This window comes from Oncorhynchus masou, chromosome 19, assembly GCF_036934945.1.
Source record: "Oncorhynchus masou masou isolate Uvic2021 chromosome 19, UVic_Omas_1.1, whole genome shotgun sequence".
In the NCBI taxonomy this organism is placed as follows: Eukaryota; Metazoa; Chordata; class Actinopteri; order Salmoniformes; family Salmonidae; genus Oncorhynchus; species Oncorhynchus masou.
Genome location: NC_088230.1, coordinates 8,585,535 through 8,611,206, shown reverse-complemented (window position 1 = coordinate 8,611,206; position 25,672 = coordinate 8,585,535). Strand labels below are relative to the sequence as shown.

The following is a 25,672-nucleotide window of genomic DNA, read 5'->3' as shown; positions in this document are numbered from 1 at the left end:
CATAGCCTCAAGCTCATTAGCATAACGCAACGTTAACTATTCATGAAAATCGCAAATGAAATGAAATAAATATATTGGCTCACAAGCTTAACCTTTTGTTAACAACGCTGTCATCTCAGATTTTCAAAATATGCTTTTCAACCATAGCTACACAAGCATTTGTGTAAGAGTATTGATAGCTAGCATAGCATTAAGCCTAGCATTCAGCAGGCAACATTTTCACAAAAACAAGAAAAGCATTCAAATAAAATCATTTACCTTTGAAGAACTTCGGATGTTTTCAATGAGGAGACTCTCAGTTAGATAGCAAATGTTCAGTTTTTCCAAAAATATTATTTGTGTAGGAGAAATCACTCCGTTTTGTTCATCACGTTTGGCTAAGAAAAAACCCTGACAATTCAGTCATTACAACGCCAAACTTTTTTCCAAATTAACTCCATAATATCGACAGAAACATGGCAAACGTTGTTTAGAATCAATCCTCAAGGTGTTTTTCACATATCTATTCAATTATAAATCATTCGTGGCAGTTGCCTTTCTCCTCTGAACCAAAAAAGTGGACACAGCTGGAGTTTGCGCAATAATTTCGACGGAGGACACCAAGAGGACACCTGGTAAATGTAGTCTCTTATGGTCAATCTTCCAATGATATGCCTACAAATAAGTCACAATGCTGACACCTTGGGGAAACGACAGAATGTGTAGCCTCATTCCTGGCGCATTCACAGCCATATAAGGAGACATTGGAACACAGTGCATTCAAAATCTGGGGCATTTCCTGTATGAAATTTAATCTTGGTTTCGCCTATAGCATTAGTTCTGTGGCAATCACAGATAATATCTTTGCAGTTTTGGAAACGTCAGAGTGTTTTCTTTCCAAAGCTGTCAATTATATGCATAGTCGAGCATCTTTTCGTGACAAAATATCTTGTTTAAAACGGGAACGTTTTTTTATCCAAAAATTAAAAGACCGCCCCCTATATCGAAGAAGTTAACAGTTAACTGGAGAGGTTCCAACAAACTTGATGCGCCATATTGGTCTATCAGGAGCTCTGCCTGGGCAGTCCTGTTAAACATGTTACATAGACATAGTTCAAAGGGTTGGTGCCGACATGTGTCTGGCACCGTCTCTTATCTTAACTTATAGAACATATTCTCGGCATTCTGCCAGATGATCCTAAGGAGGGGGTCATATTGCCCCCCCATCATATCTTTACCAAGCACAGGCAGGAACCAAGGATCATTTATGACTGAAACAAGATTAACATTTTCAAGGCTGTCTCTTCACAACATAAAATGTTTCATTACAGTCTCATGCCTTCCCTGGCTATGAATTACTCCACTCTACTCTACACTACACTACTCTACACTAATCTACTCTAAAAACACTGCTCTGCACCACTCTACACTATCTTATTCCATTTCATCTGACCTGTAGGTTCACACCCGTGGCATCTGTCCAATGACATGTCCCAATCTCTGAGGAGGTCTGCCAGTGGGCCCAGGTCTCGCTGGGTGGACAGGGGCATCTCAGAGGCCTACGAGATCAAGGTCTATGAGATAGATGACGTGGATAGGCTGCAGAGGAGAGGAGGAGCAGGCAAACAGGTGAGGGGACACGATGTCAGTGGGTGTTTGTGGATAGGCTTGGATACATGTTTAGTTTAGTTCATCAGGAGAAATCAGAGCTATTCTTGAGTTTGTGTACAAACACATAAATAGCCAAACACAACTCAAGAACAATGGCAAAGTTACAATGCAAGCATACAATGCATTGCATGTATAAAGTCCAAGTGCAGTACATACCCATTTAATGAAGCTTCCAACGAACGGTTATTGTTATGACGTTGCTTCCAGAGGTAGTTTGGAACTCGCTAGTAAGTGTTGCAACCAAGGACAGATGATTTTTACACGCTACACAGTTCAGCACTCGGCTGTCCCATTTTATGAGCTTGTGTGGCCTGCCACTTTACGGCTGAGCCGTTCTTGCTCCTAGACGTTTCCACTTCACAATAACAGGGCAGAAATGGACTTGTTGGAAAGGTGGCATCCTAAGATGGTGCCACGTCGAAAGTCACTGAGCTCTTCAGTACGAGCCATTCTACTGCCAATGTTTGTCTATGAAGATTGCATGGCTGTGTGCTCGATTAAAAAAATGTTTTTGTATATACTTTTGTATTTAAATACAATACACATACACTATGAACTAACCTAAGAAAATGGCTTGCATCCATAATATAAGGCTTGTTGTTCTGAAGAGGCTCTTCTCTGTGTAAATGGATGTGTAGCTGAAGCTCTCATTGTCCTTGGCTGTGTTGTTGTTAACAGGGAATAGCCTGCTTCAGTGCCAAACTCAAGTTCCTGGAGCACCGTCAGCAGAGGATTGAAGAGGTGAGAGCCAAGTATAACAGCCTGAAGAGAGAGCTGGTGCTGGCCAAACAGAATCTCATGCTGGAGCCAGGGAAATGGAACCAAGAGTGTAAGTTTTTACTATAGAGTAATCAGCAATTCATTAACTCGTCAGGTTATTTCTCTAAGCAACTGGACTTACACTACAAGGTGTGAACAATCATCTTTTCATTATTGACCAATGCAATAGCAGCCATTGCATGGAGTCTTCGTATTGCCATAGAACCGGTATAATAAGATATTCCCTTCCCTGATTGCCTCTCCTCTTATCTCATGTCCTTGTCTGGTATATTTGTAAGGGTGTTGTGTGGCTAATGTTGATCCTGAGAGGCCTCTGTAGTTCATTTTATATTAAGATGATGGCTAGCTGAAATAGGCAGTTTTTGATCATGCTAATTTGGTGGCCTGTCATCACTGATCACTGTGTTGTGTTTGTGTAGTTGACCTGTGGCAGACGTTTGAGGTTGACTCCCTGGAACACCTGGAAGCATTGGAGGTGGTCACGGCGAGGCTGGAGAGCAAGGTCAACCTCTGCAAGGCCAACGTCATGATGGTCACGTGCTTCGACATCGCCACCAAGCGGCGGCAAGCACGGAGACGCCGTCGGACGGAACAGCAGCAAGGATTCATGGGAATTTAGTGTCATTTTGTTCCCATTGTTGTTAATAGATGTACAAAGAGAGAGATTTACAAAGAGAGAGAGAGAGAGAGAGAGAGAGAGAGAGAGAGAGAGAGAGAGAGAGAGAGAGAGAGAGAGAGAGAGAGAGAGAGAGAGAAGGCCATTAATGGAATACCACCGTCTTTTTACGCTTATCTGAATTCCACTTGAAAACATACACAGGTATTTGTATTTCAACTCCCTAACAGTAGTGAGAAGTATCACTCAGTGTTGACTTCTCCTGAATAAGAGGGAGTGGAATCAGCATCTCTGAATACTACAGAGCACTCTCACTCCGAATGGTGCATGTTCTTCTGACACACGATACAGGTATTTGCCCCCTTGAATTTTTTTCCACCTTTTGTTACATTACAAAGTGGGATTGAAATGGATTTAACTGATTTACACAAAATAATCCATAATGTCAAAGTGAAAAGAAAATAGTGCAAATGTTTACAAATGAATACAAATTAAATAACTGAAATATAGTTGCATAAGTATTCCCCCCTTTGTTTAGGTAAGCCTAAATGAGTTCAGTAGTCAAATTTGGCACAACAAATCACATAAGATACATGGACACACTATGTGCGAAAGAGGAATGGACATGATTTTTTAATGACTACCCCTTCCTGTGTACCAACTCAGTGGCCTCACGCTATAGAAACAGAAGATAGGGTCCTGCCCTATGAGCTGTTTCGTCTTGCACAAGGTAAGGATACTTACTACCCCTTCCTCTGTCCCCCATACATACAACATCTGTAAGGCCACTCAGTCAAGTATTGAATTTCAAGCACAGATTCAACTACAAAGTCCAGCAAGCTTTTCAAAAGCCTCATAAAGAAGGGTAGTGATTGGTAGATGGGTAACAATAACAAATCAGACATTGAGTATCTCTTTAAGCATGGTCAAATTAATAATTATGCTGTGGATTATATATTAAACCACCCAGACGCATCAAAGATACAGTCGTCCTTCTGAACTGAGCTGCAGGACAGGAATGAACCTGCTCAGGGATGTCACCATGAGGCCATTGGTGATTGTAAAGGAATACACTTTTTGGCCTAAATGCAAAGCCTTATGTTTGGGGCAAATTCAACACAACACATCACTAAGTAACTGCCTCCTTATATTCAAGCACAGTGTTGGCTGCATCATGGTATCACCCGAGGATACTTGACATTGGCAAAAACTAGGGAGTTTTCAGGATAAAACTTTTGCTGTGTAGCCATGACCCCAACACCTTGACAGAGCTTGAATCATTTTGAAAAGAATAATGGGGAAATATTGCACAATTCAGGTGTGCAAAGCTCTTAGAGACTAAGCCAAGCTGACTCACCTTTGTAATCACTGCCAAAGTTGTTTCTAACATGTATTTAGTCAGGGGGTGAATACTTATCTAACGTATATGAGTGTTACATTTTTAACATACACTCTCACACACACGCACACGCACACACACACACACACACACACACACACACACACACACACACACACACACACACACACACACACACACACACACACACACACTCCATGATGTCCATTTTATGAATCCTATTTACAGTATCAGCATGTCGTATGTCAAGTCTTTATAACCTACATCTTCATACTTCTCTGTATTTATTATGGTATTGCCCTACTGTATCCTTTAACTTCAATGACAAAGGATAAACTGTCCTAAAGTGGTTGTGTACCCCTTGTGTTTTGTTCCTTCACCCGAGTCCAATGACTGAGAGCTGGAGGCTTGGCTTGTGTTGTTATTAATGCCAACACAGACTACACTGTTTTAAACAGTCGTTTGAGAAGGGTGACAAAACACTATCACAGAGAATGACAGTAACACTGAATCCCAAACGGAGCTCTAGCTCCTACCCCCCTAGGCTAGCTTGGTCCAACATCGGTTTAATCTCTAACAGTGGAGGCTGCTGAGGAGCGAACAACGTCTCATAATAATGGCTGGAACGGAGCAAATGGAATGGCATCAAACACCTGGAAACAATGTGTTTTCTGTATTTGATACCATTCCACTAATTCCGCTCCAGTCATTACCACGAGCCTGTTTTCCCTAATGAAGGTGCCTCCAACCTCCTGTGATCTGGAAGGAGTTGGCAAGACCGCACAAACAGATCTGGGACCAGGCTCCCCCATGCACTCCGTCTGTCCCGTGGATCTGAAAAGCCTGAATAGGTCCAAGCAGTATGGCAAAGAATTCCACCTAGCCTATCAGAAGACGATGCAATTACTACATTGGTTAAACTGAGTGTATATGTTCCTTTCATATCTACAGGGTTTAACAGTCTATTTGAGTCAATTGCAGGATGTTAAGTTTAAGCCACATTATTGTTATATATTGCAAGCAGCTTAGCCATTAGTGGATGTCGCTACAAATGTTTTCTAGTGGGAAGTTAATGAGGATGCGCAGTCAGCTGGAGTTCACTTCGAAAAGTCAGACTCATTACACACACACACCCTGGATCGCTCCCCATCCCAGCATTTCCCTCTTTCTGCTCTACTTCACAGCCATTTAGGACTCATTGCAAATCATCCCAAAGATAACAATGCAGATGTGAACAGGACAAATGTTTTTTCATATTTAGAAAGGGCAGAAAGGAAGAGGGAACGTCTCTCAACGTCTCTTTCTATGAACCCACTGTGTCTGTTGGATTTCAGACTTTTTTATTTTTACCTTTATTTAACTAGGCAAGTCAGTTAAGAACAAATTCTTATTTTCAATGACAGCCTGGGAACAGTGGGTTAACTGCCTGTTCAGGGGCAGAATGACAGATTTGTACCTTGTCAGCTTGGGGGTTTGAACTTGCAACCTCCCGGTTGCTAGTCCAACGCTCTTAGCCACTAGGCTACCCTGCCGCCCCGAACTTTGAATGACCAGTTATAGAAATATTGTCTACATAGGCACAAAGGCTATACTGTACATATTTTTAAATAATCAATTGTACATGGGACAGAGGGCCCTAAGGACTACCAGATGTATCAAGCATATGGGAGTAGGCTAGAAGAACCAGTGGTGACCTGTCATTCAAGGCAGGTGGGGCCAACTGTTCTGAGCCTCACTTGTTTATCTAAATACATTTTTTTTGTGCCTGTTTTGCATGATATTTTGGCATTAATAATATGTCACAAATCAGTTTGCAAACAATGTAAAAAATAATAATACAAACATGGTCTCTTTTTTGCTTTCTTGAGTATGGCAGCTCCAAAATGCAGATGTTTCAGCCAAGCTCATTGCATTCTATGGTGGTGGGGCAGCCAGAGGAAAATACGGAGCGCAGGGGTTGGTAATGTTCTCTTGTTGTGCAGTGATTGGCTCAGTGTTCTCTCACTCACGGGGACAATACGTCACCACAAAATCAACGAGGAGAGCTCTAGAATTCAAGCCCCCTGGGTGCTGCCATAGGGTTACATTAGAAGTGCCCATCCAAGAAGGCTCAAGGTCATTGGCCACAGGTAAAGTGACGTCAAATCACGTTATATCTACCGTAGCTTTGATTGGACTGATCATGTCAACATCATACTTTCAAAATCTTAGCTAGCAAGCAGTCATCATCATGAATCACTACTGGCAAATATTTTTCTATCCTTGTCATATGAGAGAAATTACAGATAAAATGCATCGGTGCTCATTGGCCATTGGACATAAACGTTACACAACAAGTTAGAAATCGCAGATTCAACAATGAATGGTTTAGAAGGAATCAGTGTCTAACTGCAAGGGTTGCAAAGCAGTCACTAGCCTGCTATTCAGTGGAGAGGGTGTGTGGTCCAAGTCTGGGTTTAAGGGTCTCTTTCCCAAGCTTAAAAGGATAAACATTCAACACCATGGGCCAGAAAAGGTTGAAAAAGGTTGAATACATTGCCCATGCTGTTAATTTAGCATGAATTCTGCCGCATTCAAAACAACTGGAAACTCGGAACTGGGAAATCTCAGACTTCAGTGAGTTCAAGACAATTGGGAACATGGAAAAGAACGAGCTGGTCAAATACGTTTTGAACGGTCATCCAACTCGGAATTCCAAGTCGGGAACTCTGGCCTCTTTTTAGAGCCCCGGCCTGAAGATCACTGACGTCATGATTCGACCTTGTTTTTTCAGAGTTCTCAGTTGTCTTGAAAGAACCATAAATCCAGAGAATGCCAGACTTTGATGACAAAGTTTTATGACGAAATATGCCCACAAGAAGGACTGCCGCACCATCTTCCTGTTCAAGTGAGCACAGCACAACAAGGTGAGTCTAAAAATGTCTTGTATGCTGCTGCATAAATTATGTAATATGCCAGAGAGCTATGTATACTGTAGCTAAGAAAGTAATACTAAGTGTATGTTGTGTAGTAAACTGTTAGTAGCTCATGTGCCTCACCCTAATAATTTGGTCCCTTTTCCCCTCATAACTTAGCTTACTGTTCTGACTTTGTTGTGCACATGTAGCCTATAGCCTGTTTTAGAGAAATTTTATAATAAAATACTGTAATATTGTAGCTTTCATTGTCTGCTTATATGCCCCATTTACTTATCCTACGTTCTGACTTGGTGTGCAGGGAGAATACTGTAAGAACGGCCAATGTTTTGATTTTGTTGCTGTACATTTCAATAGTGCTAAAAAAAATAGTTATACTGACTACATCAGTCTTAACTTGCTCATTAATGTCTTAATCAAATTTACGGATTGCCTCTTATCCGCTCATTGTTCCCTTATGCCATATTTTGTACCTCTCAATTGTCAGAAGAAATCACATTTGTTTCAGCAAGTCAGCCATATCAGCTATGTTTTTAAAAAAAGGCAGTACATGAGGTTGAATGAACTATTCTGCTGCCAGACAAGGGTCTGCTGATAGCAAGGTGTAACAGTGGTAAGGATGCACTCCATGGTGCTGAAAAGAAAGCTCTGCTGTTGGGACAGATTTATGTAGTTAACAGTATGTGGGTACCGTTTGTCACTGTTATAGTGAAATTAATGTATTGTTTAGTGTTGTGTTGTGTAGTGGCTTTGCTGGCATGCATAAAAATAATTGGGTAAGTTTGCCTCACCAAGATGTACATGCTACATGCCACTGAGAAGAACACTGACTCAGATACAGTACCTTACTGACACACTAGCGCAACATCAAGTGTCAGATATTGAATAAGCTTTCCATGAGAATGATACCAAAGCTCTCCAATAGATATTTGAAAACATCTGTTTCAAAGGAGATACATTTTACCCAATAGTCTACTGTTCCACATTGTGTAACTACTGGGCATGGGCAATAAACCACATTTACCAGCCAGTGAAGTGCGGTCAGAGGTTGGGTAGGCACTGGCTATCATCAAAGACAGATTTAGGCTACTCACAAATGCACCTTCTTCTCCTTCTTCATATTTAAGGTTTTATGGCAGACTACAACTATTGGTGTATTGCTGTACAGGGTATTTAAACAAAAAGATTCCATTGGGGGAAGTGTGATTGAAATCACATCCCCAAACAGGCTCAGGTGCCTGTGAGAATGGAACATTCATCGACAGGAACAAATACACCTTGATGCAGCCCATATTCCCCATACAACAAATAGCTCCAACAACCAGAGTGGCATATCTCACTGGACAAAAACTGGTTAAAAAAAACAATAGTTAATGTGATGACTTTGAATCAATGTGGAAAACTGATTGGATTTTGAAAAGTAATCAAAGTAAGGGAATTTTGTATTTTTTTCACCCAACTTTTTACCTAAATCCAATGACATGGTGACATGTTTTTGTTGATTTCACGTTGAATTCACGCTAGTTGACAAATATACCAATTATAAATTAAAACTAGACGTTAAACTGACGTCTGTGCCCAGTGGGATGCTATTAAACGAAATCGAGAAACAATTTTAACCAAATGTTAACACTGACGTGCCAGCCCTGTAAATTACAGGCCACCTCTGTGTGGAAGTTTAGACATCAACCAGCTGCCAGAAGATGGCCCCCTTGCCTCTGTTGTACAATAAAATTATATATTTCGCAATGAGTTTTGGACGAAGGCCGAAAATGCCCGGATTAGATCATAAACAACCATGGATCCGCAGAGATGGTGACACTCAAGGTTGTAGATCAAGTGCATTTTAGAACATCGTGTTCAGAATAAAAGGGATATGGATTGAGCTGGATGACCGTTCAGCTGATTGTCAACCACGAACCTTTATTTGCTTACAGCGGGACAGTATCTTGCATGTGTGAGTATGGTTACATCCGCGTGATGATGGGTACCGCCGTTTTTACTTACGGTTACCGTCTTCGAATATGATTATAATGACAGCATTTTTGCGTATATAGCCTAAATATCGCATGAATAGCTTCTTGATTTCGCTTATTCAATAGAAAAGGATGAAATAGTTGATCTTCATTGCTGAATAATAAACATGCAATTGGCGTAAGAAAATGTATACTGTGAATTGCAACATTGTAGCGCATGTAGCCGGTTTATTACTGTGTAAACTGCGTTGATAATGTGCTACAGTATTCCAATGAATTGAATCAACATGAAATGTTTGTTTTGGCTTGGACTCACTTGAGTGCCACTGACTGGATAAGGCACAGTAGGGAGCATCAGCTGCAGCATAAATTCTTCACTATTGGTTCGCAACATGAGTAAATGCAATGAGATGTAAACGTTTATCAAATAAAAATACACATAGCCATACGAAAGAGATCAAAGTATGCTATAAAACCAAACATACTACTCTATACTAAAAAGGTGAATTATTCTGGTAAGAAATTGTACCTGAACGCGCTTCAGCCCAGTTTGAACAAAAAAGGAATCAGGTGCTGGACTGAGGGACTTCAAAACCCAAAAGACAGACAGACACCCTTTAAAGTGTCCTGGGGGTATGATTTTTTTTATATAGGTTAATTCTGCTACCAGTGTATAACTATAGTTTATCGGTTACTGGTTGGAGGATGCAAACATGGATGGTTATTCAAAATCTGTGAATTTTGTCACCTTCAATCTATGTAAGAGTGGCGACCCTTTACTCAGTACTTTATTGAAGCACCTTTGGCAGCGATTACAGCCTCAAGTTTTCTTGGGTATGACGCTACAAGCTTGGCACAGCTGTATTTGGGGAGTTTCTCCCATTCTTCTCTGCAAATCATCTTAAGCTCTGTCAGGTTGGATGGGGAGTGTCACTGCACAGCTATTTTCAGGTCTCTCCAGAGATGTTAGATTGGGTTCAAGTCCGGGCTCTGGCTGGACCACTCAAGGACATTCATAGACTTTTCCTGAAGCCATTCCTGCGTGTTGTCTTGGCTGTGTACTTAGGGTCGTTGTCCTGTTGGAAGGTGAACCTTTGCCCCAGTCTGAGGTCCTGAGCACTCTGGAGCTGGTTTTGATCAAGGATCTCGCTGTACTTTTGCGTCGTTCATCTTTCCCTTGATACTGACAAGTCTCCCAGTCCCTGCCACTGAAAAACATCCCCACAGCATGATGCTGCCACCACCATGCTTCACCGAAGGGATGGTGCCATGTTTCCTCCAGACGTAACGCTTGGCATTCAGGTCAAAGAGTTTAATCTTGGCTTCATCAGACTAAATAATTTTGTTTCTTATGGTCTGAGAGTCCTTTAGGTACCTTTCCAAGCGTGCTGTCACGTGCCTTTTACTGAGGAGTGGCTTCTGTCTGGCCACTCTACCATAAAGGACTGATTGGTGGAGTGCTGCAGAGATGGTTGTCCTTCTGGAATGTTCTCCCATCTCCACAGAGGATCTCTGAAGCTCTGTCAGAGTGACTACTGGGTTCTTGGTCAACTCCCTGACTAAGGCCCTTCTTTCCCGATTGCTCAGTTTGGCGGGGCGGCCAGATCTAGGAAGGCCACTGTGTTCTTGGGGACCTTCAATGCTGCAGCCATTTTTTGGTACCCTTCCCCAGATCTTTGCCTCGACACAATCCTGTCTCCGGAGCTTTATAGACAATTCCTTCAACCTCATGGCTTGGTTTTTGCTCTGACATGTACTGTTGGACCTTTCCAAATTGACCAGAGGTGGACTCTAATCAAGTTGTAGAAACATCTCAAGGATTATCAATGAAAACAGGATGCACCGGAGCTCAATTTTGAGTCTCATAGCTTTTTGAGAAGTATTCAGCCGCTTTGCTATTTCAGATTTTTGTTTTCGTTTAATCATTGTGTGTAGATTGATGAGGATTAAAAAACAAAACAATTTAAGAATAAGGCTGTAATGTAACAAAATGAGGAAAAAGGGAAGTGGTCTGAATACTTTCCGAATGCACTGTACATCTCTTTCTCTCTCGCTGTGTGCAGCCCCATGTGTTGATGATGTAACATGGCCATTATGGTTTCCAATAGACAAATATGTTATTTTAAGTTTCTCAAAATCAGCCGGGCTGATGTAACAGCTTCTCTGTGCCTGAAGGCAAGTCCTGGTTGTAACACAAAGAGTTCTCTCTGAAAAGATTAACTCAGCAGAAATAACTAGCATTTCACTCCCACTCTTCTGCACATTCAGTTTCCTCACTAACTCAAAGCTGAGAATGACACGCTGATGCTAACACTATCAAATCTGTTTAAATCCAACAGGGTATTGAAGAGGAGAGGAAAAAGCTTCGTGGTGACCTGCTAGAGGGATTTCAAGGACCAGGGAGAGCCCCAAACAACTCCAAACAAGGAGGCCAGAACATAGGGAGACCATAAAAAGGAGATTGAGGTGGAATAATAGACTGTATATCTACACTGATGACACAACCTTCTGCTTATACTCTTCCAACTCCAACTACAACAAGCTGGACGCTAACCTAAAGATTTTTTTAGTTTTCTGTGACCCATAGAGTAGCCTAAATAAAATCCGTGTTGCTAGACAGAATCCAGTCCTAGTAGGTGGCAGCCAGCCACCTCCCTTCTGTGGGCCCGACCCACCTCTTGGGAACCAGTGAGTTGGTGGAGAACAACATTGTGAGGGAGAGGATGGGCAACAAGAGCACCAGCCCCCCCAGAGACCCAGACACTGAGAAGACTCAGAGAGAGGAGGCAAACAACACGGAGACTGCCTCAGGTGCCGACAGCAGTACAGATCTCATACAGTAGTTTAAGTGTACATTAGCGGTGCCCGGGTCAGCTGTTTTTTTTTCTCGCGCACCTGCCCGCAATTGCTAATAACCCCTTTTCAACCGCCGGACTATATGTGATAAAGTGAAAATAGGAGGTATGCACCCAACCCTAACCCGCAAATATAGAAAATGCGTTAGGCTACAGTCAAAGACAGCATAATTATTTTTTGACAGGGGGGTGCATGATTTTTTTGTTGCCTGATTTAGATACGTTTCTGATTATAATTTCCGACATTTTGGTTGGCTATTTGTTAGTCAACTTGTCTATAATTAGATACATGTAGCTTCTCGTATGTCATTATATGCTGCCCTAAAATACAAAATATACTCTTGCTCAACTTTTAGGGACTGGGGAGAAAATACAAGAATGCAAAAAAAACTAATGGGAAAGATCTTCTGTCCAAAAGACATCAGTTTGACCTGGTGTAAGGAAAACGAAAGCTATGAAAACGACTCAACGTGTTTCTGATAAAATTTCAGTTCTGAAAATATTTAACTTCGGCTTCGAAGTGCTTGAAATATTATCAGCTTTTATAATGACGACAGAACCTCTATATGGTATCTAACTTGGCATTGCATTCGCTCAAGATGCAGAAGTAAATAAATCATATTTCTCCACTCCTGTTCCTAAATCCAGAATTTGCCAACAGTTGGTGTATACTTTTACTGCAAGAAATGCTTAATTCTGCAGGATTTATTAGGAAGGCTATATGAGAGGTTATAGACCTACAGCCAGTGTCCAGATATCAGTTTCCATTTAACCCATCTAAACAGTTGGCTACAGTTTCCTTGACATGCCTATTTGATGTCCCGTTCTGTGACTGTCGAGTTTGTAAAGCGTCTCGCAATCAACATGCACAACACAGCGGGCACTGCTATCATTCTCTTTTACCACTTCACCAAATATTTTCCAAACATTGCTTTTATGGCCCTTCCTTCTCTTTCTTTTCAACTATCATTTCGCAGCTTTTGTCTTGTTAAATAAAACTTCGACACTGTCATTTTTTGCCTCGGTGGATTGACATTAACTTTTTCTGCCCGCTCTCAAAAGCATTATTTGGCGATTGGTTGTGTAAACTATTTGGCGCGTAGGCTACAGCTAAGCCCTAAAGCCCTTTTACACTAATACCAGAGCCTAAAATAATGACAGAAAACCCCCAGTGTAGTCTATAGATATAAATTGCACAATAATTATACATTTATGGATTTTTAAAAAGGTATTGTTTCTCTTTATTCAACCTGCAGGCCACCCACCCGCTACACAATATTTAATGACCCTAAACCCGCTATCCGTCGGGACTGCCGGGTACAAGTCAACCCATGTATCACTAGTGTACATTATACATATTTACTGTGTAGATTTGCATGTGTCACCTACCTCAATCTGTTTCAAAAGAAGAGCACTCTCTATGGCTGCCATGACAAGACCTTTAAGAGTAACCTTAAAATGTCAAATCAAACATGCCTATTAATCAACTGTCAATTACACTTGACATTGTGTGTTTTCAGGAAGTGCCCCCCCAGGCCCCAGCCCTGACCTGCTAGCCTCACTACAGTCTTTGGGAGAACACAGTGACCACACACTGCTGCCACAGACTCTACACCAGGTGTGTGTTTTCACCGTCACAAATCCTCTGTGTTCTTTTCCTCTGTGGTTTGGTCCTGTGGGTTGTACTGTGTTTTGCACAGTAAATCTCATCCTCATCTGTCACATGTGTTTTGCCACTGAAACATCTTGCTTTTCCCTTGTCTTTTAATTTGTAGGGAGAGTAAATCAAGCTTTAAGATGTACCCATGATTACAATGATCATGTACTGTACTCTATACACTTGTTATACAATCCTATTCAGGAAGAACACTTGCTTTGGCCCTCAATGTACTGTAATAGCCTTGCAGTTGTTGTTTTTATCTTTGCCAGTTCTGGTCATCATGGAACAAAGAGACAGCTATTATTTACACTCCCCGAGAAAAAGACAGGCCCCACTGATAGAGCTGCATCCCAAATAGCACCCTATTCCCTACATATTGCACTACTTTTGGGCCCTGGTCAACAGTAGTGCTCTAAATAGGCAGGGAATTGGTTGCCCTTTGGGACAGGTCTGATACACTGATACAGAAGAAAGGGTTGCTCTGTGATCAAACTGGTACAATCAGTGGAGCATTGAAAGAATAACTGGCCTAGAGGTACGCCAGGAGATTGCATTTCAGTTATGTGGACAAAATAGATGCCCATACATGGAGAATTAAAAAACAACATAAAATCCTGGTAAACAGGCATTGACATTTGAAGAGATTCAGTCTGCCTCTTTGGTTTGTGTTCACTCTACAGAGTTGAGAAAGGGACAGGAAGAGTTGTCTGACACAGTTGTTTTAGTTCTGTCGTGCGTCATAGGTCAATCTGAGGTAAAACAGCTCGTTATTCGCCACATTACATCTGAGTCCCATCTTTTGTCATAGTTCTATCCTTCCAGACTACTATTTCATTAATTAATTTACTAATTCATTCATTTATTCTATACACGGACAGGGGAGTGAAGTTCAAAAATAACAATACACAGTCGTGTGAACATACTTGACTTCCTAAATGTACAGTAGCCCTTATCCTGCTATCCAGTTAGCTAAACACTCATTCAAATAACTCCGTGAGAAGCAGGATGCCGTTTTGGAAGTTTACTTTAATCAGTGTGAAACTGCAACAAACACAAAAGTTCATGTTTTACACAATAACTGCACTAAATGTGCAAAATAAGGAATAAGTCAAATATAAAATCAAGTTACTGGAATGCAAATGTATGCCTGATATTGCTAAGCTAGGTGTCCCTTTCGAGAAATAGTACTGAAGCCAATGCAAAGTAGCTAACTCAATTCTTAACCTTTTACAGAAACATGAACATTACATGTGATAAACATTTTATCTTGTGTTAATAAACAATGTACTTACAGACATTGCGCCTTACAAAGCTAATGCAAAGGATGTTGAAGGATTTGTAACTACTCTGTCACACGTTCACATCATACACGTTGCTTCCCTTCTGAAACTGCTTCCCGTCACATGACACAAACAGGTCAATTCTATACTGCTGCACTTAATCTTTCACTAGGGGGTGCTAAACTACTGACAGGCCCTTAACAGTGCATATAAACATGAAAAGCTCAGGGTAATACACTAATCTAGGCTATAACATTTTACATTTATATTTTAGGCATTTAGCAGACACTCTTATCCAGAGTGACTTACAGAAGTGAGTGTATACATTTTCATACTTTTTAAAAGTGGTCCTCCCGTGGGAATCTAACCCAAAACCCTGGCCTTGCAAGCACCATGCTTCACCAACTGAGCCACAAGGGACCACATATACATTCTTGCATGTGACTTTATGCCTTAAAGGTCATTGTCCAAGGTCAAATGTTTCTCCTGGTATGTCTGTCTGTATAATGTGATCTTAGGCTTTGATATACAGTATCTGTGCTCTCTCTCTCTCTCGGATTTAAAAATGAGAATATCTGCTTGTGAAACTATTTAATTAATGGAAATGTAATAGCGATGGTATTGCATTATCTCAGCACTTTAAAACCTACCTTACATAACTCAAACCCTTTATTCGCATATATCCTCTAGAACAGGGATGGACAACTGGCAGTGGCCCCCCTTTCGTAGGCCCGCAAATCAATTTCCCCCCCCCAAAAAAATTGGAACTCAGTCAGGGTATCAACTTACTGTTGAGAGTTAGAATAGTAGAATAAGCAAGGTGCAATTTAGAAATTTGGTCGTGCATCAGCAGTTTATCACTTGTTATGTCATTCACTGAGTCACTCAAGGGGCCCATGTCAGCTAAAATGTCTTAGCCGGCTAGAATAACTTACCAATCTATCTAAACAGACCGAGGGGCCCCTATTGATTTTGTTAGACACTCTCACTCAGATATAATATTGAAAAAAGCAGCAAGCATTTTCTCTCCACCCTATGGCAACATGTTTAGAATTGCAGGAAATGTACTTTAAAACAAACATTTTCTCTATGCTCCATGGCAAAATGAGTAATATTGCATGAAATTTGTTCTAAAAGGGTAAGATCTTCTTCTCTCCGGCTCATGGCAAATTTGTGGAATTCAAGCAAACTAGCTTTGGAGGTACAACCTTTTCTCTACACCCTGTGGCAAAATGTGTGGAGTTGCAGGGGAAAAAAAGTTAAACATACTTTTTCCTCACCACTGTCAAGAAGGGGGGAGGCGCTAAAATGTTTTGCCCGCAACAAAATGTAACCGAGGGCCCCCAAAAGGCTAGGGCCAGCTTTGACTGCTTGTGTGGATGGGTCTGGTGGGTAAGCAGACCCGCGAGCCACTGCAGCTCTGTTTTTTGGGGGACCCGACCCCAATCAAAGTTGCCCATCCCTTCTCTACAGTGACTTCATATAGTCTTTCAGAGCAACATGAAAGTGGTCTAAGGTTATCTCATGGCATTGTTTCATCCTTGAGGTTAAAACTTGAGCCATATTCAAGTTCATCAAGTGACTTGGCTTAGATACAAGATGTGTTGAAAGTCGCACTGTTTTAGTTTTCGGTAGCCGTTAATAGCTGTTAAGATCAGTTCATTACCAAGCAGGAGGATATCTAGTCTGACAGTTCAGTTGAACAGCTGAAGGATGTAGAAGGCTTTATTGGTTTCACTTAGTTCTAAACTGAATTGTCGCGGGGGTAAACATTTTCCTTCCATGCAATAGCCAACAGTAAAATAATAGTTTTCTTTAGGGTAAAACCTTTCTAGTTCAATTACATTGATTACTTTAAATTAATCTTTCAAGTTTATTTATTTTCAGGTCGGTTAAATAAAGGACCTGACATACTGTACTGAAGTCTGATTCTGAGCAAGTGAGCTAAGTGACAGAATAAGAAGGTCAGTGTTTAATGATTTTTTTTCTCTCACTCTTTCTCTTTCTTAACAGATAGCGGAGGCCTACTCCCTGGAAGAGGAATGTATCCTTGCCATTGCTTATTGCCAATATTTATTTCCACTCCGTCAGATCTGAACAGCAGTTAAATAGCAGTGTTTTTTATTTTGACGCTTCAGGGACTTTGATGACTGATTTAGGATGACACTCTTGTTTCATTTGAAAAAGGAAAGGGACATGATATTTCTGCAGTGGTGTGGTAAGTGTTTCCATGTGTGCTGGGCAGAACGGAATTTTAACTTTTAGTTTTTTAGTTTCTATAGGGTGGGTTAAAATGTAGTTACTACTTGGCTTGTTCTGTTGGTTCATGGGTTGATTTCCCTGCAGGATTTCCCTTGATTTTGGTAAATACTGGGTGTGGAAGTTGGGGGTTGTTGATGAGGGAAATATGTTCTACTGGTAGTAATCCAATTCATTCCCATTGAGACAAGAATCTCTTACACGAGAGGTTTTGCCTAAGAAAGTAATAATTCACACACACACACACACACACACACACACACACACACACACACACACACACACACACACACACACACACACACACACACACACACACACACACACACACACACACACACACACACACACACACACACAGAGTCAACTGCAGGAGAACATACTCTGGAATAGCTTTAAAATTCCAAGATTTATTTATAGCGTCATACATTTTCTGAATTATTGGTTTTCGCACACAAGCACCAGCTCCACATCAGATGCTGTATATATTTGTCTGACGTTTGTTAGTATGATCCTGTTTTATTTTTTGGGGGGGGGACCAGAGTTGACAGCTTCAGGGATAGGTGTTATGGGCTCTTGTAGTGTCCTCTTTCCTTAACTGCTGATGGTTATAAGATCAGTGGGCAGTGCAGTTCCTGCAGCTGGAGAGGCTATATCATGAGCGCCTCCTGTCTAACCTCACTGCCCTGCAGGAAGACTGGGGTACTGCACTCTTCTCTACACAACTGCTCTGTCACTACCGTAGACTCACCTGAACACGACTGACAAAATATAACTCTGTTATTCTTTGAATTCCACTCTGTGTGTGCATGTGTGTGTGTGTTCTGTGTGCTTCCAGAGAGCCAGTGTAGAAAGTGTAACAGAGCAGCGGAGAGCATCTCACCAGGTGAAACCAACAGCATTGGACAGGAACACATAGAAATACTGAGCCAGATCTGCAGGACGCACCAGAGGTGAGATAGATACTGGTGGACCATAACATGGGTGCTGATCTAGCACAATTTTATACTATAACTATAACTGAGACGACATGCACAAAACATTGACTTAGACAATAACTTGTAGCAGTACTGCTTGCTGCAGTAGAAGGGAAAGCAAAGCATGTCTAGATAGTTTAGTTTGTCACATTCTGTCACCACCCACAATATTACCGCTCCATAGGGGGATCAGTAAACACTGTCTTCATTTAAATGCATATTTTCATTCATGAATGCTTTATAATGAATGGTTTATTAGCTAGTCATTTGATTGATGTCAGATTATACCCTATGTTTGAACTTTGAACATACCATCGCACGCTAGTGGTTCTTGTCTAGACATGAACCAACCCTTAATTAAATAACACTCCTTTGATTTTCAAATATTTGTCTTTACTTACTCTACTAAGCTATAGACTCAGATATGTTTTCATGCAAGTCACAGAACCCCACCCATGCCTCTTGGTATGTTAGTAGCTTGTGGCTTGTGGTAGCTTGTGGTTTGATGGAGATTGATTCAGCTGGATACCAGATGCTCAGTCACTGTAGTGGCCTCCGGTCATTCTAGCTTTACATTAATTAAATCAAGTGGCTTCTAAACATCAGCTTACCCAGTCAGACTTCTTCTCTCTCTCTCCCTCTCGCTCTCTCTTCCTCTCCCTCCCTCTCTCGGTCTGTCTTTCTCTCGGTCTCTCCATAATAGGCCAATGCTTAGTGCGGAAAAGGTAAGAAAATGCACTACACACCCTCCTTTTGATGACGTTTCTTAGTCTATACTTTAAGAGAAGATTAGTGTGTTTGTGACATGAGCGACATTTATGACAAAGCTGTTTTTTTTTCTAGAGCATGGCAGACACAGTGTTGAAAGACAACCACAACACCAAGGAGCAATGTGAGAGGAATGAGAGAGAATCACCATCCCACCATGGAAAAGGTAAACAAAAAAACCACCATCAGATGAATCCCTAAATCAATATTATAGAATGGCCACTTAGCCTAAAGATGTGAATAGGAGGGAAATGATATCATCCTCTTTGTTCACTGGAAAGCCCCAGAGTGTAGATTGGGTTCTAATCTATAAGGGCTCATAATATGGAATCTGATACCAGATGATGCTCCCATACTGCCTCAGCTATACGTGTGTGTGTGACTGTCAGTATCTATAATAAGTGCTTATGGGCTCTATATGCTGAAGCCAGGTGATTAGTAGTAGGCCTAGTATTGTAAGCAACACTTCTCTTTTCTCTGCAGTCAGAGGCAGCAACCCTGTAAGACAGGGTGAGGAGGATTTTGAGCAGACCACGTCAACAGGAGCTGACTCTGCCATGGCTGAGGAGGAGGAGGGAGGAGTGGTGGAGGGAGGAGTGGTGGAGGGAGGAGTGGTGGAGGGAGGAGTGGTGGAGGGAGGAGTGGTGGAGGGAGGAGTGGAGGAGGGAGGAGTGGATGAGATGGAGGCGGAAGGGCAGGAGGTGGATGAAGAGGAGGTGTTTGAGGAGAGTCCAGAAGAGGAGGTGCAAGTGGTGGAGTGGCCAGCGGGGGTTCCCCAAGCCTCAGCCAAAGACCTGGTCAAACTCTCTCATGTGGAGGAGGTGAGAATACACTGTGACTGAGGCTTAAACAGCCTCATGTTTATCTCTCTCTTTTCTGTCTTTTTTGTCTCTTTATCTTTCTCTCTCTCTATCTCTTCTTGTGTGTCTAGATCTCTCTATCGCTGTCTCTCCCTCTGTCTTGTTTGATAGAGGACACACATTTTGGAATGAGATAGCTTTGGACAGGCTCAAGGGAGCACAGAAATGTCTTGGCAAAGGAGCTGGGTCTGTAACTAGTGAATTGCCCGTGAGCTCGATACTTAATTCCATGAGCTGAGCCACACTACGGGGATGTGGCCATGGGTGGAAAGTTTGAGGACAGGACACAGAGGCTATGATGTCACTAAAGAGCCACAACAGATTTGGAACAAGTAGTTCACATACAAATCCTGAAATAGGTCAGACATGGTTCAGACAATGACGTTTAGGAGGGCTTTGTTGAGCAATTATGGTCCTTCTTGAGCATGCCCGGCTAGTATTTGAACCCAGTTTTGTCTAGTAGTGACTGCTGAAACCACACAAGTCAGACGAGACACTAGAGACAACCGAATATGATATACTAGCACTCTTGGGTTGACAATAGATCTGTTGCCTGAGGCATTATCCTGTGTTGTTATTGATCTCCGCATATTGACCCCATATAACTGACCTACCTATATTTTATAGACGTGGATGACACTGTCAGTGTTATCAATGACCTAATTTCAGTGCAATAGTGTATGACTCCGCTGAGCTGTACATCATTGCAGTTTGTAGTGCAAACATGCACTTGTTTCACCTCTAGATACATTCTAAGGGTGTCTAAAATTGCTCCCTATTGCCTATACGGTGCATTATTTTGGCAGGGCGATGGCCCCCACAAAAGTATATGCACTGGTTGAAGCTCAATGTTAAATTCAAATCTCCCTAACGTCATATCTAAACCTAAACCTTCGCCGCAGTCTGAGGTCCTGAGTGCTCTGGAGCAGGTTTTCATCAAGGATCTCTCTGTACTTTGCTCCGTTCATCTTTGCCTCAATCCTGACTAGTCTCCCAGTCCCTGCCGCTGAAAAAACATCCCCACAGCATGATGCTACCATCACCATGCTTCACATTAGGGATGGTGCCAGCTTTCCTCCAGATGTGACGCTTGGCATTCAGGCCAAAGAGTTCAATCTTGGTTTCATCAGACCAGAGAATCTTGTTTCTCATGGTCTGAGAGTCCTTTCGGTGCCCTTTGGCAAACTCCAAGCGGGCTGTCTTGTGCCTGGAGTGGGCTGGAGTGGCCTTGACACTTTGACCCCATTGCTTGGTTTTTGCTCTGACATGCATTGTCAACAGTGGGACCATATATAGACAGGTGTTTGCCTTTCCAAATCATCATGGAAACAGGATTCACCCGAGCTCAATTTCGAGTCTCATAGCAAAGGGTCTGAATACTTATGTAAATAAGGTCTTTTTAAATTATTTTTTTAGACATTGGAAAAACATATGTTTTCGCTTTGTCGTTATGGGGTATAGTGTGTTGACTGATGAGGAAAAAATGTGTATTTAATCAATTTTAGAGTAAGGCTGTAATGTAACAAAATGTGGATAAAGTCGTCAAGGGGTCTGAATAATTCCCGAATGCACTGTAGCTATCCCACATTCTTCCACAAACAATGCACAGCTAGCTAGCTAAGTAAAGTTCATAGTCAACACCATACTTTGGGAAACTGCCACGCTGCTAATGGATAATACATGCAATGGGCATTGCTCATTTAACATTGACGTTAGCTAACGTTACTCAATACGCTATAGTCATTCTGTCTTGCTTAGCTATGTAACGTTACAGCCCTTACCTTATGCATTGATTCAGTACGCTCCCTCTGTCAATACAATTTTATTCTTGTCATTATATTCGAATTTGCACACATCAACTCTTTTAGACAATTCTTTTAAACAAGCAAAATAAATAAGTGTTCAATCATTACTGACTGAATGAACAACAATAAAAGCTTCCTTTCATCACCAGACTGTCTATTTAAATAGTGTCGAGATAATGTGTTTATGACAGGGTTCGTAGCATAAGTGTTAATGTCAACACCATGGAATCTGAAGAGTTACCACAGCAACAAAATCCAAATATTTTCCATAAAATAAATGTTAAAATGTTCTAACTAATTTTCATTGGGAAGGCAGATAAAGCATTATTATCAAAAGCAATCCCTTTTGCTTGAGAACACAATCCTAGTAACTACCACCCTCTGGGGGTTTGAATAATCCCGGCTAGGTGCCAATGTAAGCGTGTTTTGCATTGGCTGAAAGTTGATTGCATTCGATTTGGAACCAGGCTGCCTGCTGGACGTGAGCCAAGTGCCATGTTCAAAGCAAACGGTGTGAAGTTGGCTCAAAAACAAAAGTGACCTATTTAAAGCATGTGTAGTAATTACTAGGATTCTGTGTTTTCCCAGGCAAAAGGGATTGCTTTTGTTAAAAATGCTTTTATCTGCCTTCCCAATGAAAACTAGTTAGAATTTCAAACATTTATTTTTATGGAAAAGAGATATTGTATGTTTCTGGACGATGCACCATGCTGCCTTGTTAACAAAATGACAGAGCAGGGCGATTTACTGCGTCGATTTGAGAAGGGCGCGCCTCCCTCCTTGCTCTCTGGGGGCGACAACCCTACTGGTGCCCCCGCCTCTTCTTCTGTGGGGTTTATCGGCAGATGGCATCCAACGTTATGATGCATTACCGCCACCTACTGTACTGGAGCGGTCCCACCTGTGTACCAGAGTCCTAGCTTAAAGATGTACCAATAAAGGTATAAAAGAGGTTCCTGCAGATGCAGGAATGCCCACATGCAGGAACAACCCCAATTGTGGGGTTGTGCACTCTTCTCCGTCTTGCTACTACGGTGAAGAGTACAGTGGAGACTGGAGAGACCAACCCTCATCCTTCAGATGTGCTCCACCCCTATGGTACATCCCAAGGACACACTGCTTAATGTTCCCTGAAATGTGTATGCCAGCTGGTTGACGGAGCGCCGAGCCCCACTATGCACTTGTTTATCTTCTGGTTCCACTGGAACATCCAGCTCCTCTGCTATTTTAGAAGTTTTGAATCATAAGCAACCTGCATACACATTGTTTGAAGTACAATAGACCAACATAGCTACTGTAGTAGGTCAAAGCTGTGTGCTGGAAAACCTTGGTAGAGCATGGATGGAGTAGGCATTGTGGTGCTCATGTGAATTTCCTTTATTTTTTTGGCTTCAGAACAATGCTTACTTCTGACTTAAAACAACATATTTTTGTGTTTTTAATTACACAAGGCTCTGGTCAAAAGTAGTGTACTGTATAGAGACAGAAATGTTTAAGCTATTCACTGCACACTGTTTCTAATTCTCACTTATCCACATCACTCTGTTCCCCTGCAGAGCTCCTCACCAGATGGCCTGGTGTCCATTCTGAAAAGGAGGAGGGCGTCATTAGATGGCCTGCCCCCAGAGGGTCCCGATGCAGCAAAACAGAACTCCAAACGCAAGGTGCGCTTCAGCGAGCCAGAGGATGGCATGGAACCAGGTATGGATCAGCCTGATTAACCACCTCTCTCTCTCACACACACACATGCACACACGCATACACTCTATACATAAGTTCTTATACTGTGTCTTCAATAAAGACACAATAAGATATTAGTAACATATTAATAAGTGTTTTTTTTTTATCTGTGCAGAGGAGGTGGGTGGAGACTCTTGTTTGATCCTGCTGTTGTTGTGCTTAGTAACCGTGGTGATCAGTCTGGGCGGGACTGCTCTGTACTGCACTCTAGTGGACACCTACAGTAGTATCTGCACCGACTTCTCTCACAACGTGGACTTTTACGTGGTCCAAGTACGACACTTCCTGGACGGGCTCAGACACTGGCTGTCCATACGCTCATAGTCAGCACAGTCTACCGGAGCAGTAAGGACATACAGTCAGTCACCTGCTGCAGCAGTATATGGACTTATACAGAAGCCCACCTACTGCTATAGTCTAGGGACTCTTATGAAACCCTAGGAGGAAGACAAGCAAAAATATACTGTAAGACTGGTAACACTATTGGTTGGAGAGAATGCTTTAGGTGAAGTCAGACACTGGCTCCCCAAACTGTCCAAGCCAGGGAATAGATTCGGTAAGCGGGTATTATATACTGTATGAACTGCTCTGAGACTGAGACAAGAGGGAGCACTTGACCCTAGTCCCAGTATGAATTAGAGAAGGTCATTGAAGTTCTGGGATAGGGTCTGAAATAGAGTGAACGGGCTTGTGAGCATTGATCTCACAGGAGGCACAGGTGCAGACATTTTGAACTACTGACATTTCATATGCAGACCAAACTGTTTCCGGAACACTGCCTCCTCTTGTTTTTGACCAGAAGTTTTTAACCTCAAGATGGACACAGCACAAAAGAGCTCCCCAAAACACAGGAACAAAACATAGCATTGTAAAGTATATTCTAGTTGGATTTTTTTTATTTTTTTTAAAATATAGGTTTATCTGAATTTGTAAAGATGTTTATCTGAAAAACAGATACAATTCAGATAAACAGTAAAGATGTTTATCTGAATTTGAAAGCCTCGTGGTAAAATTTGGGGTACAGTATGCCAATAAAAAACAGACATTTTGGGGATTGAAAGGACACTTTTTTTATTATCAACATTTCTGTGTTTTTCATGACAAGTCTTCTCGACTCCTTGACTTGTCAAATGTAGCCTACACGTTGTATATTTTACAGCTGTTTTTTACATGGAGTCATGGGTTTAGAATTGCTCTTACATTCCTCTGAAGGTATGCAAGGTTGTTGACCACTGCAAATGAAAGTCATTTGGGAAGAATGGCTCTCTGGAATTGGCACATTGTTAAGTCATTTGTTGAAAACAGAGTAATATCAATACAAACATGCATGAAAGATACTGTATGTATGGCTCTTGGTATGACAATATGAACAAGGTTTAATGTTCGTACAGCAATGCATTTAAATGTAGTCATGATATTCAGTACTGTACTGATTACTCCAATATTTCAAGAACTTATGTTAACTTTTTTGTGCTGGTCAATATTGTTATGTAATATGTAATATTGTATTGTAACCATACATTTGTCTTTTATTCTATGTGTCTATTTTAATGTATTCAATACAAATCCATTTCCTTGCTTTGGTGAATAAACTTTGTTTGCTTTTTATCTACTGTATGTCCAGGCTGGTCTCAGACTAGACGTAACATAGTAAACAAATCCGGGGACACTCAAATTAGTATAATATGTTACGTTCAGTATGGCTGCTTAAGACGTAAGTTTACTTAAGGCAAAAACGAAAGTGGAGAGGGAGGGTGGGCAACTCAAAGTCTAGCAACACAGGGAAGGTAACTCAAACATCTAGCAATCCAACGGTTGCATGTTCGAATCTCATCACGGATAACTTTAGCCATTTTTAGCAACTTTGCAACTACTTACTACTTTTTTGCACACCCAGTAGATTTCCAGGACCAGAGTTGGAGAACCCTGTTCTAAACCTAGTGCTTGGTTCTGTGAATGTGTTTGAAGGAAATCAAGACAGAAAGTCACAGTTTGGCATTGAATGTCCCTTAATGACATACTACTTACTCTAATGGGCAAGATCTTCTATCCATTGTCTGACATTGGTGTCTGGTAAAAGTAATATTTCCTCCCATATGCTCTCCAAGAGTGCTATTCAATCTGTATCAGTGGAGCGTTACAGATTTGCGTGATAGAAATAATTTGAAAGG

At 41.6% G+C, this 25,672-nt stretch overlaps 2 protein-coding genes across 2 annotated transcripts in view; both read left to right on the top strand.

Annotated features, from left to right (window-relative positions):
* Positions 1 to 3,186, top strand: part of LOC135505759 (kinesin-like protein KIF26B) — a 31,204-nt gene extending 28,018 nt beyond the window's left edge. Inside the window, exons 13-15 of the mRNA XM_064924859.1 lie at positions 1,439 to 1,608; positions 2,329 to 2,479; positions 2,850 to 3,186. Of these exons, the coding sequence (XP_064780931.1) occupies positions 1,439 to 1,608; positions 2,329 to 2,479; positions 2,850 to 3,049 (521 nt within the window). The 3' untranslated portion in view covers positions 3,050 to 3,186. The remainder of the gene's footprint in view (positions 1 to 1,438; positions 1,609 to 2,328; positions 2,480 to 2,849) is intronic.
* Positions 3,187 to 9,109: 5,923 nt separating this feature from the next.
* Positions 9,110 to 25,113, top strand: LOC135505758 (consortin-like). The gene is made up of 11 exons (XM_064924858.1): positions 9,110 to 9,278; positions 11,637 to 12,108; positions 13,673 to 13,770; positions 17,106 to 17,136; positions 17,967 to 18,053; positions 18,190 to 18,304; positions 19,032 to 19,053; positions 19,172 to 19,262; positions 19,580 to 19,917; positions 23,318 to 23,462; positions 23,617 to 25,113. The coding sequence occupies exons 2-11, from the start codon at positions 12,021 to 12,023 to the stop codon at positions 23,823 to 23,825; spliced, it is 1,224 nt and encodes a 407-aa protein (XP_064780930.1). The 5' UTR covers positions 9,110 to 9,278; positions 11,637 to 12,020; the 3' UTR covers positions 23,826 to 25,113.
* The last annotated feature ends 559 nt before the right edge of the window (positions 25,114 to 25,672 follow it).